The following is an 18,494-nucleotide window of genomic DNA, read 5'->3' on the forward strand; positions in this document are numbered from 1 at the left end:
AGCAAGGAGGGGGAGAGAGAAAGAAAAGAGATCGTGCATACCTTGCCCCACCAGCCCGGCCACTCGAGAAGACCCATTTGCCCACATCGGATCACCATGGTTATCAAAAAGCATCGCTTCACCTGCTTCGTCCATTTTTGAGACCTCCTCTTGCACCGCCGCTTCGGGAAAGCTCGCTCCCAAGCCTCTTTCGATCGTCGTTGTGTTTAAAGATTTGGTTTTTTACAACAGTGAAGAAAGTAATTTTTCTGCGCTTCTCTACTACCCTCCACTCACTCCACCCTCCAAAATAGCTGGAAGCCGCATTGCCCTCCCTCTTCCCTCCACCACTTTTGTGTGGTTTTTAAACCCCGAATATAAGGATATTTTAAGCATTAACTGGGGGAGGGAGTCATATGGACTGGGGGAGTTTCCTTAAGGCTTTTATTTTTTTTCCTTCGAAGGCAAATCGAGTGTCAAATTATACCATCTACTCCTCTTGAGCGGGCATGGACAAAAGACTGTAAAAAGTGGAAAGTGGAAATGAGAATACACTAGGTAAAGAAAGATCAGAGAGACATTTGTGGTGCTGTGGAGGACAGATAAGCTCTGGTTTCTGCACTGTCCGTGTTATTTGGACTCCACATTATTGATAGGAAACATCAGTGTTTCAAAATTCCTTTTTTTTATTAATGGATTAATTTACTATTGCCCATTCCGTTGAAAACAGGTTTGTGCTGACACTTGAAACTAATGTGGAACTATTTCTCACCCAGACACTACATACTGTTAAAGAGGCGTGAAGAAGAAAGTATTGTTTACTAATATCTGTGCGACTTGCCTGATTCCAGTACTCCTGGGGGATATTTTACAGATTTTAAAGTGAAGAAAACAATGCTCCAAGGCAATTTGCTTAGTAGTCGGTCAATTGCTTTACTATTGACCTTTTAAACTGGGTCCTTAATATGTTCTTATGAATTGAATTTTGCCACTGTTTGTACAGAAGCCAAATGACGTGTATGTTCCTAAATACATACATCCCTTTACTGGAGGATCTACTAAGGAAGACCTATATACACTAGTATTGAAATCTGATTTTACTCTTATGGACACTACTTTCCAAATATGTTCTTACAGAAAATTTTAATAAAGTGAAAGAGGGATTTTCATATTTGGAGGACCTGGAAAGCTGGATATATAGAATAACTTCATATCATTTCTAACTATTTGGAAAATGGGAGCTGCTACAAAGTTGGTGTTTGCTGTTTTTCTTATCTCTTGTTCTTCAGGTAAGTGTACAGTATATAGTTTTCTTCTCAACTTAGCTTTCAGTATTCTAATATCCTTAACATTACCTTGCATTATCATTTGTTAAATTAAAATGTGGATTAATTTTTTTTGTACTTTTTTGTCAACAGCAGTGACACTACAGTGTGTGTGTTGTTTAGAATACCACAACTGTGCTTTACTGCTACTGATGTTTTACAGACTACCAGTGCGCAAGCTAATAATTTGTAGTGTTAGCCATTCCTTCATGTTTGTCAGCATTATAGTAACTTAACAGTAACTTGGTTTTAATATTCACAGCTTTCTCTTTTGAAAATTTATTAGTAGCTTCTTAAACAAATATGAAAAATATAGAATTGGAAAGTTGTGATGAATGGTCTTAGATGAGAGGTATAAACTTTAAAATACTTTTCACACAGTAGGTTTTAGGTTTTCTTAATCCTTTAATATCCACCTAGTAAGTAGTGTGTGCTAAAGTAAATGGTAAACCTCAACTTCTTCAACAAAATCTTTTCATTATAATAAATAGGTTTGAACAGGTTTTGCTCATAGGAACAATGCATTACTGGGTAGCAAGCAGTGGTTGAAAGAATTGCTTCATGCACAGCACTTTGACTAGTTAGTAATGGATTGGATGGCTATTCTTGGTTTTCCCTTACTAAATGTGCATGCTATAGTTGTACATTAGTTTCCTAGGTGCATGCATTCAGTGTTGAAAAGAGAAATAGATTTTATAATTGACATATTTGGTTATGATTTTACTTTGATTTACATTGTTATCTAGCTCTTGCTCTCCAGCAGTTTTGTAATGTGTGTGAGTTTTTGCTGAATGGTACACTTTCTTGTGGTTATTAAATGGATACAGTCTAGTCTTGTGTCTGTAATGTTATTGATCTGTTCCGTGTGGGCTGACTGTGCTGTGAAATGGCGATCAGTGCTAGAGACTGAAGAGATTGTGAATTTTATGTAAAGGCAAAATAGCTAAATGAATAACACAAGTTTGGCATAAACTGTTACATCAAATGAAAAGTTACAATACATTTTAAAGAAGTGATTCCCTTATTGGGTAAACTGTGTTGTAAATATTTCTGAAATTCTATATGAAAATGTTGCTTAGAATATTCCGTTTCTTAACATTTTGCTTATAGATACAATACTTCAGATAGAATCTGTTTACATTTTCATGCTCCAGTTTGCATTTTATCAGCTATAATAAAGGTCTGCTTTTTTCTCTTCTATAAATCGTTTAGCATCATTCCAAAGGGGAAGCACAGGATGCTCTTAGATAACCTCACATTTTGAACTGATTCTGCTTACCTTTACCTGAAAGCAGGTTCTAGATTCTTGGTTGCTTAGTGTTTCAGACCTACCTAAGTCAGAGAAACATTTGATTCAAAAGGCCATCCACTCAGTGCTCTCTAAGTGACTTTAGTTCATAGAATACTGTACATAGCAGTTACCATGCAGAAAAATGGTATTTTTGGAAGGCATTTCTAAAAGATGTATGCAGGGTATAAGCTATGTACCTAGCAGCTCACATTAATGCACTCATTTTAAAGCAAGAAGTGCAACAGATTTAACTTCTGTAACTGAAATTATGGATGTGTCTTGCACTCTAGAAAAACATTTAGACTGGCCATTTAAATATGCTTACAACACAGTGGACTATGTTTTTCATGTTTGTTTTTCTATGAAGGATAGGCATGAGTGAATATAATTTACTGAAACACAAAGTTGGGGAAACTATTGAATATTACTAAAAAGCCACTACATCTGAATGGATGGCCTACTCTGCCTTTTTGCTATCTTCAAACATATTGACTAGTGTTGCCCAAAACACTTGGTCCTTTAATGCTGGGGCTTTTAATTTCTCTTGTAAGGACATAGGTTGTAGAAATTGATACTGGTATACTTTCATATATTTGTAACCCCTCCCTGTTGGATATGGTGCTGTTCTCTGAAGAAATAATTTACTCTCTTTTAATAAATATAGTTAATATGGAATGGTTTCTTCTTTTGCACCAAATGAAAAGTTGCATTTAAAATGTAATTAAAGAAGTGGTGGAAAGTTATTTTCTTGAAACATACTGTGGTTTACTTCTGAGTAAATGCAATTTTGAGAATGCAAAGGGGTGAGCTTACAACCTCATCTTCTTAAGAATACAGTAATTACCCAATGTAAAACCAGTGGCCTTCTCTTTTACATTCTGTAGAATGTTTAATGCAGTTTAAATCTGTTTTAAAACATATCCACAGAGTTGAGAAAGTAGTAAAAGTATATAGGCATCTCATGCCTCCATAGAAGAGACATCTCTGGAAAATTAATGTTGAGAGAATGACTTTAGCAATCTTAGCCTCTTAGCTAGTAACAGTGTTAGTAATGATGTGGAAGAGTGCCTTATCTTGTAATTGAAGTGGTGTGAATATCTGTAAATTCATTCAGGAGTTTTAGGTATGTTGCAGCAGCAGCTCTACTGCCATACAAATATATGGTGAAAAATTACAAAATCTGGCCCCAAATGCATGTTTGAGTCCTGGGTCTGAAAAGGTTAGGACTACGGTGTGTGCTTATTGTAGACTGCATTTTTACAAGGCATTTGTACTATGTGCCTAGTCCAAATTTTGAAGGAGGCAAAACTTTAAAATAGTTTTCTAGGTTTGTTGTTGTTTAACAGAAGGTCACTTATAAGAGCTTTAGTCTTCCTGTTTTGTAGGTTACCCATCACCAGGACATGTAACCAGTTTACACATACATCCAGTTACAGACAGTTTACACATGTAAGCTTCAACAAAGAAAGTCTCCTGGTATACACACCATGCTAATTCTACTTAAGACTTGGTATGAATCTGTGGGCTCTCGTGAGATTGTGAGCACTTAGCTTCTTTCTGGTTGTTCTGCTGCTGTTATAAGCTATGGTTTGGCTTAGTGTGCCTCCTGAGCCTGGTTTAGCTAGCTCACTCTTTAGCTTTCATGGACAAACCACAAGCTGTAAATCCTAGTGCAAACCGTGGTTACAGTTCCTAGTTGGTTTGGAGAGACCTAACCACGAGTCTGGATTAAGTTGACACTAAGCCAAATCTTAGCTCAGCTCAGCAGCAGAAACTGAATGACCAGGGATGCACATAGTATCTGTGAATTCCTTTACAGAAGCTTGCTTGTTTTTAGTAAACCATGGTTTGATTTAGAGTGACATGCAACCCCAGCCAGTGATGAGGCAAGTTCTTGAGAATACCTTTTGTCTAGAGAGGATGCAAGATGAAGTTAGGGAGAAATTGCTTTCTTCTACTGTATTGCATAGTCTTAATACACAGTGTATATATATTTTAAAGAATATGTTTTTCCCCCATGTACAGTATTACAGAAATTTGAATTTTAAAACACATCTTTAGAGTCAAGCTACAGCCAAAGAAAATGAGTCAAGATATTTAATTAAAATATAGAAAATGAAGCAGCTTGCCTTTTCCATACCTTAAAAATAATTAAGGTATCAACAGTGATATAGCATAAATGTGGTTATCATTAAATTGTTTCTATAAGCATACTCGTGTAACTCTCTATTACTAGTAGATTATCATAAAAAATTATAGCTATTTAGTTCAAGCACTGGCTAATGTGCATCTAATAAAACTGAACTGTTATGTATATCAAGGAAGAGTAAATAGTACAGTTTTGATAATACTCCACAATCCCAGTCAAATATCACAAAACATTTGGTAGTTCTCAAATATAATAACCAATTGTTGCCTAATGCAGCACTTGTATACTGAAAGTATTTTTGTAAATTGTTGTTTTTATAATAGTGCTCAAAGTACACAGGTTTTATAGTTGCTGCTGAACTGTCAAACCTTGAGTGTTCATCACTGGTGTAACTTTTGCTCTTTTGTGTCTGTCAACAAACACTGAAGTTTTGGTTTTTTTATGAGGTTACTGCATGGCTATACTGCAGCTGTAAGGGAAACCACCATGATATGAGATTTGTTTTAACAGCTTTGGGATTCAGATTTCAGCTTGTTTAAATTGCTTGAGTAACTGAAACAATTGTCCTTGTTCATTATGCTTGCTAAACAATTCTAACTAAAAATGTAACCTAAGGTACTAGAAATAGGGGCTATGTGGCAGATGTCTAGTAGTCCACATTTCTATGTTATACTTTCAGTTGTCATGGTTTCTGGGAAAACTGCAAATTAAGCTTTGGTATAAAGAATTACCCTAGGAAGGAATCGGTAGTTCTCCAAGGAAGCTCAAGATCTTCACAGATCCCTCACTGTTTACTGGTACCATCAAAGACATAAAATATGCTAGTCCTGGGTGGAATATATAGGAAGCTACCGGTACATGTTCTGTCTCATGTGCTGATTGCCATTCCCAATAGTTTACTGGGGCTCTTCATAAATTTGACAAGTTTGCCTCCGTAAGGTCCACCTCCCAGGGAATTGCTAGGCATTGCAGCATTATTTGGTTGTAAACATCAAACAGTTCCTATTCTTGGTGCAGAGTGCAAGCCAAACCACTGACCCACTGTTAATGTGAGCTTGGATACAACAGAGAGTTTGGGTGCAACTTTAGCAGACTTCACTGGCAGGGAGCTCCTGCCACCATTGAAGTCCCCATTGTGGTGTCCATGCCAGTTGCAGCCAACACACCTTCCCCCTCAAGTTGGGTGTTTCTGGGGGTAAGAGGGGATAGAGCTGAACCAGCCAGGGACCTGCTGGATCCTATGCTTGTCTTCCTACTGGTGGTGGGCCCTATCTAGGCCTCTTTGTTGTACCAAACTGGAGCTGGCTCAAAATGAGCAGCATTAGTCACTTCCTCACCGTCCACCTGGCTGCTGGTATGAGGTGCAGAGTTGGGCTGCTTTGATGGCAATGTTGCTCCATTCAGTGCCACTGTTACTGGCTGGGGGTTAGGATTGCTCTTTTAAGCTGATACATTTTGGGCACTTACCGGTAGCTGACAGTAAGCCACATTGAATACTGTGGGGTTATTTCTGAGTAAGTGTGTGTAGAATTGCACTGTTTTAGTGAAGTTTACTATGACAATAATTTACAATACCTTTTTTGTGGTACTGTAACTTAGTGACTCCAAAATAGCAAGACAGATATTAAAAAAGCCAAACTTGCTGTGCTTTCAACTATGATTTGAACCAATCTAATTTTTGAAGGTGTTGAGCAGTTGGGTTGAATAGCATAATACTTGCATAGAATAAACACTAATTTCTCAAACTTACTAAATGAAAATTACAAATTCTCTTACCGTTTTCTTTTTAACACTGAGCAATTACAGTTATAATTATCAATCTTAAATATAAATTTTAGGAGGTTAATTTATACTGACTTTATAGATCAGCCTTCCCCAACCTTCTGTCATTCAGATGTATCAGACTCCAGCTTGTGCATCAGCCTCAGCCAGCTTAGCCAAAATGTGCAGAGATGATGGGAGCTGCAATCATAAACATCCAGAGGGTCCAAGGTTGGGGAAGGCTGTTCCAAATTATCATAACTATATAAATTAATGAAAGTACTTTAGCTTATGCTATTTCATTTATGGCTTTATGTCTTAATGGAGTCTACATGAGACATATATAATGGCAAAAAGTACAGTATGCCTGTATTATTGTTTCAGAAGTACAAGGTTGAATTTTAACTTTGACCATGCTGCAGTAGAAACTTCAGCCACTATTAATTCCTCTTTATATTTCTCATTCAGAGTAATTAAAGTTTTCTTCTTTTTGGAGTTTTGGAGTTATTTAAACACTTCAGGAATATGTATATATCTCACATAGGCCATGTACAGTCATACCTCATTTTAAGTGTGCCCCATTTAGGGTCCATTTCATCAAACGTCTGCAGCAAACCCGGAAGTACCAGAACGGGTTACTTCTGGGTTTGCCGCACACACAGAAGCGCTAAATTGCACTTTGTGCATGCTCAGAGCAGCACTTTGTTGAGTGTCCCTTTCGTCCAGCATCCAGGGCTCCAGAACGGATCCCAGACGCAAAAGGAGGTATGACTGTACTTAGAAATGAGAAATTCACTTCTCTTTTGTTTTAGCACCCATCAGAGAAAGCTATTATAGTCACTAGTGCTTCTGAGAACCAGAGTATCCAGACATGAGCCTGCAGTTTGCAGCAAATATTGCTGACAGTGCACAACTTTTGGAGCACTGCTTGGTAATGTTTTGGTATTCAGTCCTACATCTTAGTATTTCATTGCATTTGTATACCACCCATCCTACTAAGTTGTCTAGGAAGTTTACAGAAAAAATAGAAAACAATTAACAATAGAAATCTAAAATAGCTAAAGCAATTTAAAAGCAGATGGTATTAAAGAAATCTTGCTTTTAATCACTTTTAAATATCCATTGAAACTCTTCCAAATAGTGTGTGGGGAGGGTCATCTTCAGCTTGATTCCAAGGCGGGGTTTTGAAGAAATCTTGGCGTATTATGACCACTCTTAAAACACTTTGCAGATAAATTGCATCTGTTTTGACATGGTATCTACTCATACAGAGTTGGAGCTTACTGTATCTTTTATTCCTTTCTTACAAGTCTTCTTTAAAAAAAAAAAAAAGATTCTTACCAGTTTATGTAGCCTAAGGTTATGGAAAGGATCTTGGAGAAGTGTGACTTAGTACTTGTACGTTAAACTTTCCCTTCCTGGCTCGTGAGAGGGATTATTATTGCATTGCTGAATGACATTAGGCTCCCCATTGCACAACCAACATGCTTTGAGTTGCTTTGTAAATAATCAATTACCAGACTAGGAAGATTTTTGCCCAGTTTCATATGTTCCCTACTTGAGGAAGCTGCCTTAGTATGTTACAGTGTCCTAGCTCTAGGTCTTCCTGGATGATAGTAATAATAAAAAACCCTTTAAGGTGTTATGATTATGCTACTGCAACTGGGTGTCCAGAATGCAGCAATAACCTTTTTATCAATTTTGGCTGCCTCACTCGTAGTTACCTTTCTGGATTCATGCCTTGATAACATCCCTATAAGACAATTGTAAAATACTGTTCATGGGGCTGCTGTGATAATTTGCATATTACTTTGGTATTATACTATTTGCATTGATTACCACTTTGTTTCTGGCCAAATTAATAGTGCTGGTGTTGACCTTTTTAAGGCCCTAAACAGACTGGGAAGCAAATTATATTGAGGACAGAGTCCACTCACATCACGTATCTCAATGCTTAGGTCAAAGCTAGAAATCCCTTTTTTGTGTGTGACCCAATATACAATGTGGAGGCAGACGGTTTAGGTGTTTCTTGATCGTGAAACTGCATTTGTTGACAGGCCCAAAGGGGTCCACCTGGCACCATTTGGACTTCTGTCAAGTATTAGAAATGTGGTTCATTTTAGGGTATTTGAGGGAATACCTTTTACATTTAGTTCGAATTCTGCTTGTCTCGGTGTCTCACTTTTGTGTTGATCATCCTGTTTAACTTGTTTGTTTACTGTGTTAGCAAACCTTAGTTCCTTTTCTAAAGACAAGTTTGGGATATACAAGTATTGTTAGCCTCTTGTGCTTTTAGTAAAGTTTTGTGGGGAGGGAACCCTAAGCTGTACAGGGTGGGTAAAACAATTTTTTTAAAGACATTTTTTATTTAGAATGTTTTAAAATTAATTTCCCCCTAAAAATGAATCTTTGTTTAGATCATATATGAATGCAATCTGTCTTGTCAGATGTTTAACTGTCTATTAAATACAAGTTAAAGGCTGCTTGTTCTGCTTAAATATTTATTAACTTGCATCATTTATTTCAAGAAACAAATATTTCCAGTGCGGCTTGCATGTAATACTAAAATACATTTTTTAAAACTGCAGTTGGCAGTACCAGTGTAAATAAGTCAACAAAAGCTTGCATTGTTTTACCAAGCCTACTTGGAATTGGGAGAAGAGTGGTTTTGTGCTTGGCATGGAAGAGATGAATTCCTTCCTATACCTATGTGCTTACTTTCCATGCTGGACATGGAGGAGGGAGTGAGCTCTCCATTTGCCCTTTGCCAGCCTGCTCACTAGTCTGCATGGAAGTCCATGCACCTGCCTTAATGCAATTCCTAGATGTCTATGGTTGCCAGGCTAACGCTTAAATAAAAGGCTCATCATGTTAATATACTTTAAAGCTCATTGGGATCTCTTCCCACAGGGAAGGTGGTAGATGGCTGTGGGAGATGGAGGGAGAAAAGCCCAGCTAGAGTGGATTGGTGTTGAGTAAGGCAAAGTAAAATTAAGGAAAAGTTCAGCAGGAGCAGGCTCTGCAGCCATCTTCACCTCTTCCCTTGCATCTCTCAGTGCCCACAAGAGCTGTCTCTTTTTGATCAACTATTATAAATAACCATACCCTCTTTGAAGTGGAAGGTGACCAGTTGCACTCTGGTGAAAGTCATGAGCAGAATGCTATTCTCCTTTCCTGCTTGGAGTTGGGAGAGGGCGGTGGGTAGCTTAATGAAAACATTGGCACAGTGGTCTGGCTCACAATAAACCATAGCTTCTGCTTAAAAACCTGTGCTTTGTTTCCCAGCTGCTGCACTGGGGAGGAAACAAACCAGAGCCTGCCTTGCTGCATGTGAACCTAGGCTTGTGGTTTGTTTCTGCCAAACAAACTATCAGCACTAAGCCAAGAAGAAATATTGTCTACTCCTCGTGGTTTGAAGAAAAACAAACCAGGGGTAGAATTCAGCTAACCTGTTGTACTTCAGTGATTACCTCTGGCACAATGGGACTCTCCACTCCATCATGTATGTCCTGCACTATACCCACATCTGCTCTGTATGGTTGGGAGAACCCCAGAGTAGGTTTAGGAGGCATGTAGGGAGAGGAGAGCAGAAGAAGATTCTGTCAAGCCAGGAGAAACCTTGTACTTACAGAATCTTTGCCTTAGTATAGCAGGAGTGGCAGAGGAGCTGAGTGCAGACTTTTGAGCAGTTCACCAACATGCTAACTCATACATATGAAACCATTTTAAAAACTATGGTTTAATATATGGTCTGAACCACACCAAAGTAACAAGGCAAATTCAGCTAGAAGCAGTGCATTCAATGTCATGGCACCAGGTTTATGGAACTCCTTGCCTAGTGAAATTAGGCAGGTATCATCTGTGTTTTTGGCTCCAGGTGTTTTAGGCAGCAGTTTAAAACTTGTTCTACCAAGCATTTTCCTGAATGTGACCCATACTGTATGCTTTATGAACTTACATGGCTTACACGGTATTTTGTTTTCATAGTGCTTTGTTTTATTTTGTATTTGCCCTAATGCATTGTATTCTGTACACAATATAGTTTTATATGATCACAAAGTATAAACATATAATGAATGAATAAAATAAGCTTGTGACCTGCAGGAAAGGGTTTGAAAATAAAACCCACTAATATCTTAATGACGTTATACATTTGGAATACTGGGTTGCCCTTTGATTTCTGTGGGATGCTAATTGCAAATAATCTATTAGGCATACTTGGGAGTTTCAGAGTTAAAATAAACTTGATTACCACTTGCAAGTATGTGAGGAATCCATATGTCATTGATTTGTATTTGTAACTGGAGTCAGGAGTAATAAAACAGTGCATACAAAACTTTTAGATCAGTTTATCAGGAATGATTATCATACAGGTTTTTAATGGATTTACAAATTGTACTGTTTGTTTTACGCCTTGGACATATTTAGAGAAACAACACCTATAACTAACTAACTAAATAATCAAGCCAGTAATCAAGTAAAACAATTGAATTAATCTCTTTGCTGTGCATGTCAGATCAATACAAAAGGTAATATTCTTATTTATTGAATGTGAGGCTGCAAGCTAAAGCGAAACTTACTAACTTTTATTTTACTTGCTGCAAACACAGACTTCAGGGTGGTGTCTTGTTTCATTTCTGGAGCTGGGGAATTTGGAAGTGTTTGTTTAAAATCTGTTTTGGTAGTGCATTTGATTACTCTGAATCATAATATTGCCTAAACAGAAAAAAGTCACTAGCATTTGGCATAATTTCTAATGAAACTACTGAAGGGAAGAGGTAGATTTAATTGCAGGCAGGAGTATGCTAACAATGCAGCATGAATGAGGAAACATTTAAGAACATGTAGAAACTGTCCCAACAGGAGTATTTTTTTAGCCTTGTTTGCTAGTAAGAAACATGTTAAGTTATAAAACTTTCAGTTTGCTTTACACAATGTGTTGTGATGCAAACCATCCAGAAAACCCATCTTGCTACATAGTTCATAGTGATACTGTGGAATTCCCTACTGCAAGATGTAATGATGACCACAAACTTAAGACAGTGGAATTAGACAAATACATGGAGGATAAGCTTCTCACTGGTAACTTGTGATGATGACTATACTACTTCTAGGGCTGGAGCTGGCATACCTTTGTATGCTGGAGAGTGCTAGCATGCTGATGTCCTGCTTATAGGCTTCCCATAGCCATGTATTTGAAATTGGCTAGTCCTTAGCTAGGTAGACCATTATTCTAATTCAGCAGGGCTCCTTTCTGTTCTTATCCACCCTTTATGCCACTAGGAATTTCATCCATTGTGCTCACTAGGGAAATCACACACACGCTCGCACATCTTTTGGTGCTTTGGAAACATCTGAGGCAATGACTATCAAGCCCTGGTGGCGGTTGCCACTGGGGATGCTGCAGAGGAGAGGAACCGTTTGGGGCTGCTGCTTGGAGCCCCATCAGCGCTGCAAATGCGGAGCTGTTCGTTTGGCTGCTCCAACTTTTAAAACAGTTCCAACAGCTGCCACGGCTTGGTGTCGGTGTCTTGGCTCCAAAGACCCCCTCGCCCCACAAGGCAGCAGCAGGAGTGCATCTACTGTTAATCGCACAGTTAAAAGGTGTAATTAGTTATCTATATGCTGTTTTCCACTGGTTTTGCCAGCATTGTGTGTGCTGCACAAATACTGTACAGAAGAAAATATATATTTCAGTCCATAGCAAATAATGCACTTAGCTTTTAAAATCAAGCTTCCAGTTGGTTGTTGTTGGTTTTTTTTTTGTGTGTGTGTGTAACGGATTGTGAAACCAAGCAGGAGGGTGCTTAGTAGGAATTGTAGTGAGCAAGGTTACATCCTTTTGTGTAACTCATTGCTCCTGCCTGTGACTACCAAAGCAGCTTCAAATTCAGTTTTTCTTGGCAAAGATCATGGATCATTATGCCACAAAAGTGTAAACATGGCCTTGGGTATATAATTATCAAGAAAAATTTGCATAGGCCACCTTTTGAGGCATAGCTTGCTCATGGTTGATTACATAGCAGGAAAATACAATTTTTAAAAAATCAGTATTAACAATCACTGTGATACTGGTCTGCCTTATCACAAGGATCATTGAAATGTGTGTTCTTTGAAGCCTCAACGTATATGTTAAGGATAGACAATACGTTAAGGAGTTTAAAAATAAGAGTAGAGTGTTTTGAAAACGGAAGCATGGTACCAATATTTTTATTGTAAACTCAAAATTAACCAACTATTAACAATTCTATTAAAATAGTAACAATGTGTCACTTATGTGGATTGCATATTAATGCATGCTTATCAAAAAAATAAAGTGTTGCTGATACCCGCTCCCCAAATGTGAGTAGACATTCTGTTTTGGCACCCACAATCCAGGTTCCAAGAGCCACTTGATTCCTAGCTTTTCTATCCCTGTTTCTAACACAGGTTACAGCGTGGCTTTTCTGACTCTTTAAGAGTGCTGTTTTCTTTCTGAGATTATGAGCTGGTTTAGTATGATAAGATGTTGCTTCTTAGTAACAATTAGGTTGGGGATCACCAACACGTGCATTTCCTTGACCTGTGGAGGGGATTTTCTGAATGTGATGCATGTATGCTCAGGTGTGCTGTGCACTTGGACCGAGAGAGCAGGAGAGATATTTGGCAAATGTGAAGTCTCTGAGAGAGTGGTGTGGCTAGGTTTTGCTGGTACTGGGGAATGTTTCTTGTTAGACAGCAACAGTGCATGATGTGTGTGTGCGCGTGCACAACCTTATGGCAAGCGTGAGGTTGTGGCGAGGGGAGAAGCAAGGGCTGTACTCTCTAATTTTGTTATGACATGCCCCCATGGCAGCTATTTTAAGACTGGCCCCCACATGTGCCTGCTGACCCAGAAAAGTTGGCAACTCCAGGTTAGCTCAGGGGTGGGGAACTTTTGATCCTCCAGATATTGCTGGGCTATAGCTCTCATCACCCTTGGTTGTTGGCTGTACTGGGTGAGATTGATGGGGGAATTAGAGTCTAATAATACCTAGAAGGCCACTGTTTTTGCTGCACTTGGCTTGGGGACTTTATGCTGGTGATGGGTATGGCCACCCACATTCACGCACATGAGACATGCAGCAGAAGTTTAAACCACTCCATCCAGTGATACAGTGTTACATGACCCCTTTTACCATTGCTGATTTGGGTGGTGCTGAACCTCTACTTGCTATTGATTGGAGTGCTCCTTCCTGTTTCTGGAGTGTTCCAATCTGCTATTATGCGTTTTGAGCATTCCAATGTTTTGCAAGCACTTGGGAAAATATCAGAAGATATTGGAACACTCTGATCTACTTTGATCAGTGGCAGATAGGAGGTATTTTGTTCAGTGCTATTGGCCCTGGGCTAAGCTCTGCTGGACCAGCAAAAAAAGGCCTGGTGGGCTGGATCAGACTTGCAGTCCAGTTAAATCAGAAGTGGCGAATCACTTATTTGTATTGGAAAATATAAAGCACCAATGGGAAATTATTAAATCAGTTATTTCAGTTGGCTGCTACAGCTTCAGGATGCATTTGAAATTGCCTTGATAACTCAGTCCACGCTGATTTTCTAGCAGATTCTCTTGTCTAGCTGGTTGTGGCTTTCAGTGTGAGGAACGGCTAGAGTACTCTTGGGGATCTGGGAAGTTTGGACCATAGCCAGTGCCAAACGAGATCGCAACCTCCCAACCTTTTCCCTTAGCAGTGTGCTACTGAATATGTGCATTTAACACTGTAAGGCAGTTCTGTTTATATTCCTCAGATGTTGGTTTTCTGTGTACTTTGTGCTTCGGTTTTCAGCAGCTTATTGGATCTGTTACGTTGCAGTAGTGTGCCATCAGCAGTTTGACAAGTAACTTTAAATCTTACTGCCGTAACTAGAAAACCATGTTCTTTAAAAGCCAATGACCATTTTTTCAAACCGTAAACTTGGTTGAGATGTCAGGCCAAATCATGGTTTAAACTTCCAAATATAAAATGGAATTGTTTTGTCGGCTTTCTTCTTCCGTGCATTCAGTTTCGTAAGTTTGCTCCCTGCACCTCCAAGTGCAGTAGCTTCTGGAGTTGGAGTGATGGCTGTAACTTACAGTCTGTCCATTTAGACATTGCATCGTGATAATTCAACATGGTTTTCAAACCTGGTTCTGACTGTAATAGGCCAATTGTCTTTATCTTTTAAAAAGTTCCTCCTGGTGTCGCCCTTGCTCAGATCTTTTACAGAGACTCCCCTTACATTAAGGTTGAAGTCGCCCCATAGTATGCCTTTTCCATCAGCAAATTTATTTAATTTACACAAAACTTTTCAAATAAAGTCAAGTCACTTTGAGTTTGGTTGCATATAGGGATCTAGCAGTTTACATTATTATTAAAGGGACACTGAATGGTTAAAAAAAAATACCATTCTTGTATTTCAGTATTGAATGGATTTTAAAGTTTATTCCTTTGCCAAAAATGACTGCTACCATCCTGTCCTTTACTTGAACCTGGTGCTGTCACTTGGTGTTGAAACCAATTACCACTGAAGATTTTACTTTCCCTAGGGGGTTTTAACAAGAGATACAAAGGCAATTTGTGGCTTGTATGTCTAGGCATTTCTTTTTTATAGGATCACTAATTCCCCTCATGTTCACTGTTACTGTTTCTAGTGTTAAAGACTAACCTGTAACTAGGATACCATTCTCCTTGAGATTTGGTTAAAGTCACAAGTTAAGTCTTGTCAACAGTATCTGGAGGATCTAGGATATAGCTGCTTTGTGTGTTGTAGTGGTCTCCTCTGTTGTTATGCATGAGATGTTTGCTGGATCTTTTGCTCTAGTTTGCATCCTCCCAACATCCATTGGAAAATTCAGCATTCTCTTCTTCCATTGCCGCCTCTTGTTGTCATCCCAGAAGTAGGTTGATTCCAAGTGTTGCGGAGATCTGTTGCTTCCAGTCTATTTGTTGATGTGAGGCGTGTTGATCCTCTCATGGCAATAAGATGTTAGAGGAAGCCCCAGCGATATTTAACTCCTGCTTCTTGCAGTTTAATCATGCAAGCACATAGATTTTTCCTTTCCCCCCCTGTGTTTCAGAAGCCAGATCCTGCATCAGCATAACTGGACTGCTTTTATAAGTTATGGATATTAGGTTCCTTGGTTTTTTACATGCTTCCTCCTCCTTCCTGTATCAGGCAAAGCAGACAGTTACATGACAGGGGGAAGGGAGGTCTCTCCCCTAGTTTGAGTCTAAGTGCTCTGTGTTCCAGTTCAGAATAATCAACAGAGGTTATGAGGTCTGGAAGCAGTGATTTAAGCATGAGGCAAATATTGTGCAGGATCTTTCTGTTCTACTCTCTCTACAAAAAAATGAAAACATAAATTAATTCTCCTGTTTTGATTTTTCTGCATCTTCAAGCTTGCTGAATGTATCTTCATTTTCTTTTTGTAATTGTTTGATCTTGTCTTAGATTTGGCTTAATTATTTTGTTGCTGTAGTTGTTTCTGTTAAACAATCAAGCCACATTTTAAATTCTGCCAGTTTTGTTTTCAGTGGAAGCATTAGTTCATTCTACGTATTTTTAATAAGCTCCTTTTATTACTTCTTCTGCTGCAAGTTCATCTCCTCAGATATTGTTACCATTTTCTTTCTCCAGTGAGAAAGAGGCATCTTTTGAAGGCACTGCCATCTTGGCTGAGGCCTGCATTAGTGTCGCAGTTGAAGTGAGCCTTCTATCTCAGAAAGAATTGATTAAATCAAGAACTCTACCTCTTATCTGTGTCCCGTCCCCCCCCCCCATAATTGGGAATCAAAAGTGGCTATATAAGAAACATAATATAGCTTAGTTGGGTAGAGCATGGTGCTGATAACACCAAGGTCACAGGTTCGATCCCCATAAGGGACAGCTGCATATTTCTGCATTGAAGGAGGTTTCAACTAGATGATCCTCAGGGGTACCTTCCATCTCTGATCTCACAGGATGATATTTAAAGGCAAAATGACCCCCCTCTTGAATGCATTAAGACTGCCAAATTGCAGGCAGATTCCCTCCAGAGCTCTTTGCTCAAAACTTTAAGGTTTTAAAAGTATCTAGCTTTTTTATCTTCTGTCAGAAGTAGGTGCAATTTTCAGGCATGTTTGTCCCTTCTGAGGTAGTGAAGCCTACCGGCTTTCAGAATGTTAGCTGGAGTGATTCTTTGCAAGGGAAGACTTCTCTCTTTTTTTGGAAGATGAATAAAATAGAAAACACTTCACCTCCCTATATGTTCTGCGGACAGTCTGAGAAGTGGTAATATGAGGCAGGTGCCCTTGAGTAAGTGCATGGTAGTAGTCTTACCAATAAGCAACACAACTGGGAGCTCCTTTAAGGGACAAGCAGGTTTAGCTGATTTAAGGGGGAAGTAGAAGTCTGAGAGGGAGAACGGAGGAATGTTTAGAAACTTTGAACAAGCAATGTAAAACCAGGGCAGGGAAACAATTCACAATTAAAAAAAAAAAACCTAAACATATGTATCAGCAGGATGGTGGGTGGACTCTGAGAAGTTTGCACAAACAAGGAAAAGGAATAGAACTGAATGAAAAGCAAATAATTATAGTAGGTGTTTGTTGGAAAAAAGGAAGGATTTGAATAAAGAGGAACAAATAAATAATATGACTTGTCCAACAATTGAACTAAGGGAGAGAGAATATGCAGAGACCATATAATGTGAGCCCTCTTAAAGTTTTCAGAATATCTAAGCAAAGACATATGAGGGAGGGAAGAATGAACAGTGGTTTGAAAACAAGTTGATTGTTGAAGTATGGATTTTTAATTGTTAGGAAATGGCAAGTGATTGGGAAGGAGTTCAACATCCCTTCACTATGATTGGAGTGCCCTGGGAAAATAATCACTGTGATTAAAACCCATGCCTGTCAATCAAAACAAAATATTTTCCCAAACAGTTCTCCACTGAAACTCATGATGTTGGCTTTAGTTGTTAAAAAATAGGTAGGTTGATGCATTTTAAAGACCTTACCTTAAAAACTAACTTTCAAATTTCTATTGATTTCAGTTCAGGGTTCAAAATTAGCAGCGCGCCAGACGCATTTTGTGCCTAAATATCCTCCATTTGTGAGCACCTCAGAAAGTCTGGGTGCCATTTTTTGCACCTGGCTGACACCCAAGGATTACTGAAATGTGTGTGCTATGAAGCCTCAAAGTATCTTTTAAGGATAGACAGTATGTTAAGGAGTTTCACAATAAAGAGTAGAGTGTTTTGAAAACTGAAGTATGGTACTAATATTTTTATTGTAAACACCAAATTAAACATGTAGTAACAATTTCTGCTTAAAAATATGATATTAACAATGTGTCGCATATGTGAATTGCACTCTAGTTCATGCTTATCAAAATAATAAATAAAAAGTCTTGCCAAACCGCCCCCCCCCTGCTATGGAGAATAGACATTCTGTTTTGGCTCTCACAACCCAGGTCCCAGAAGTCATTTGGCTCCTAGCTTTTCTATCCCAGTTTCTAACACTGGTATCAGGATGTTTGGAGCAGTAATTTATCCATGTTGAGAACTAGTATGGTCTTATTTCATTCATCTTCAGTTTTTAAATCGTTGGTGAGCTAAAGAGTATTTATGGAACCAATACCAATAATGTTTCATTGTTTGTAGGAGAGATGCCAAGGTGTGCCTCTGCTTTGAAATAGTGCTGATTAAGTAATACTGGAGAACTAGATTATTCATAATCTTGTATTGATGAACAATTCTGTTGTCCTTTGGCTGTGATGGTTTATAAGCAGAGGGGTTGGGGCGATCGTGGTGGTTTTATCCCACTTTTTGATAAAAGTTCAGTGCAGCAAACATGGGTAATCATGCTTTCCTAAGAACATTGTGAGGATAAACTAGGTTGAGAGGATACAATTGGTGACTCACAGAATTTCTGCAGAGTTCTGTCTACAAGCTTCAGATTTGTCTTAGAGTAGTAGGCAGACTGAAAGTATGGTACATATGCTTTGGTTACTC

General features: G+C 38.7%; 1 protein-coding gene across 1 annotated transcript in view; it reads left to right on the forward strand.

The window, feature by feature from the left end:
* Nucleotides 1-6: 6 nt before the first annotated feature.
* Nucleotides 7-18,494, forward strand: part of ACVR2A (activin A receptor type 2A) — a 49,095-nt gene continuing 30,607 nt past the window's right edge. Inside the window, exon 1 of the mRNA XM_081873197.1 lies at nt 7-1,268. Coding sequence (XP_081729323.1) covers nt 1,214-1,268 — 55 coding nt within the window. The 5' untranslated portion in view covers nt 7-1,213. The remainder of the gene's footprint in view (nt 1,269-18,494) is intronic.

The sequence above is a fragment of the Podarcis erhardii genome, assembly GCF_964252035.2.
Source record: "Podarcis erhardii genome assembly, chromosome: 1".
NCBI classification, from domain to species: Eukaryota; Metazoa; Chordata; class Lepidosauria; order Squamata; family Lacertidae; genus Podarcis; species Podarcis erhardii.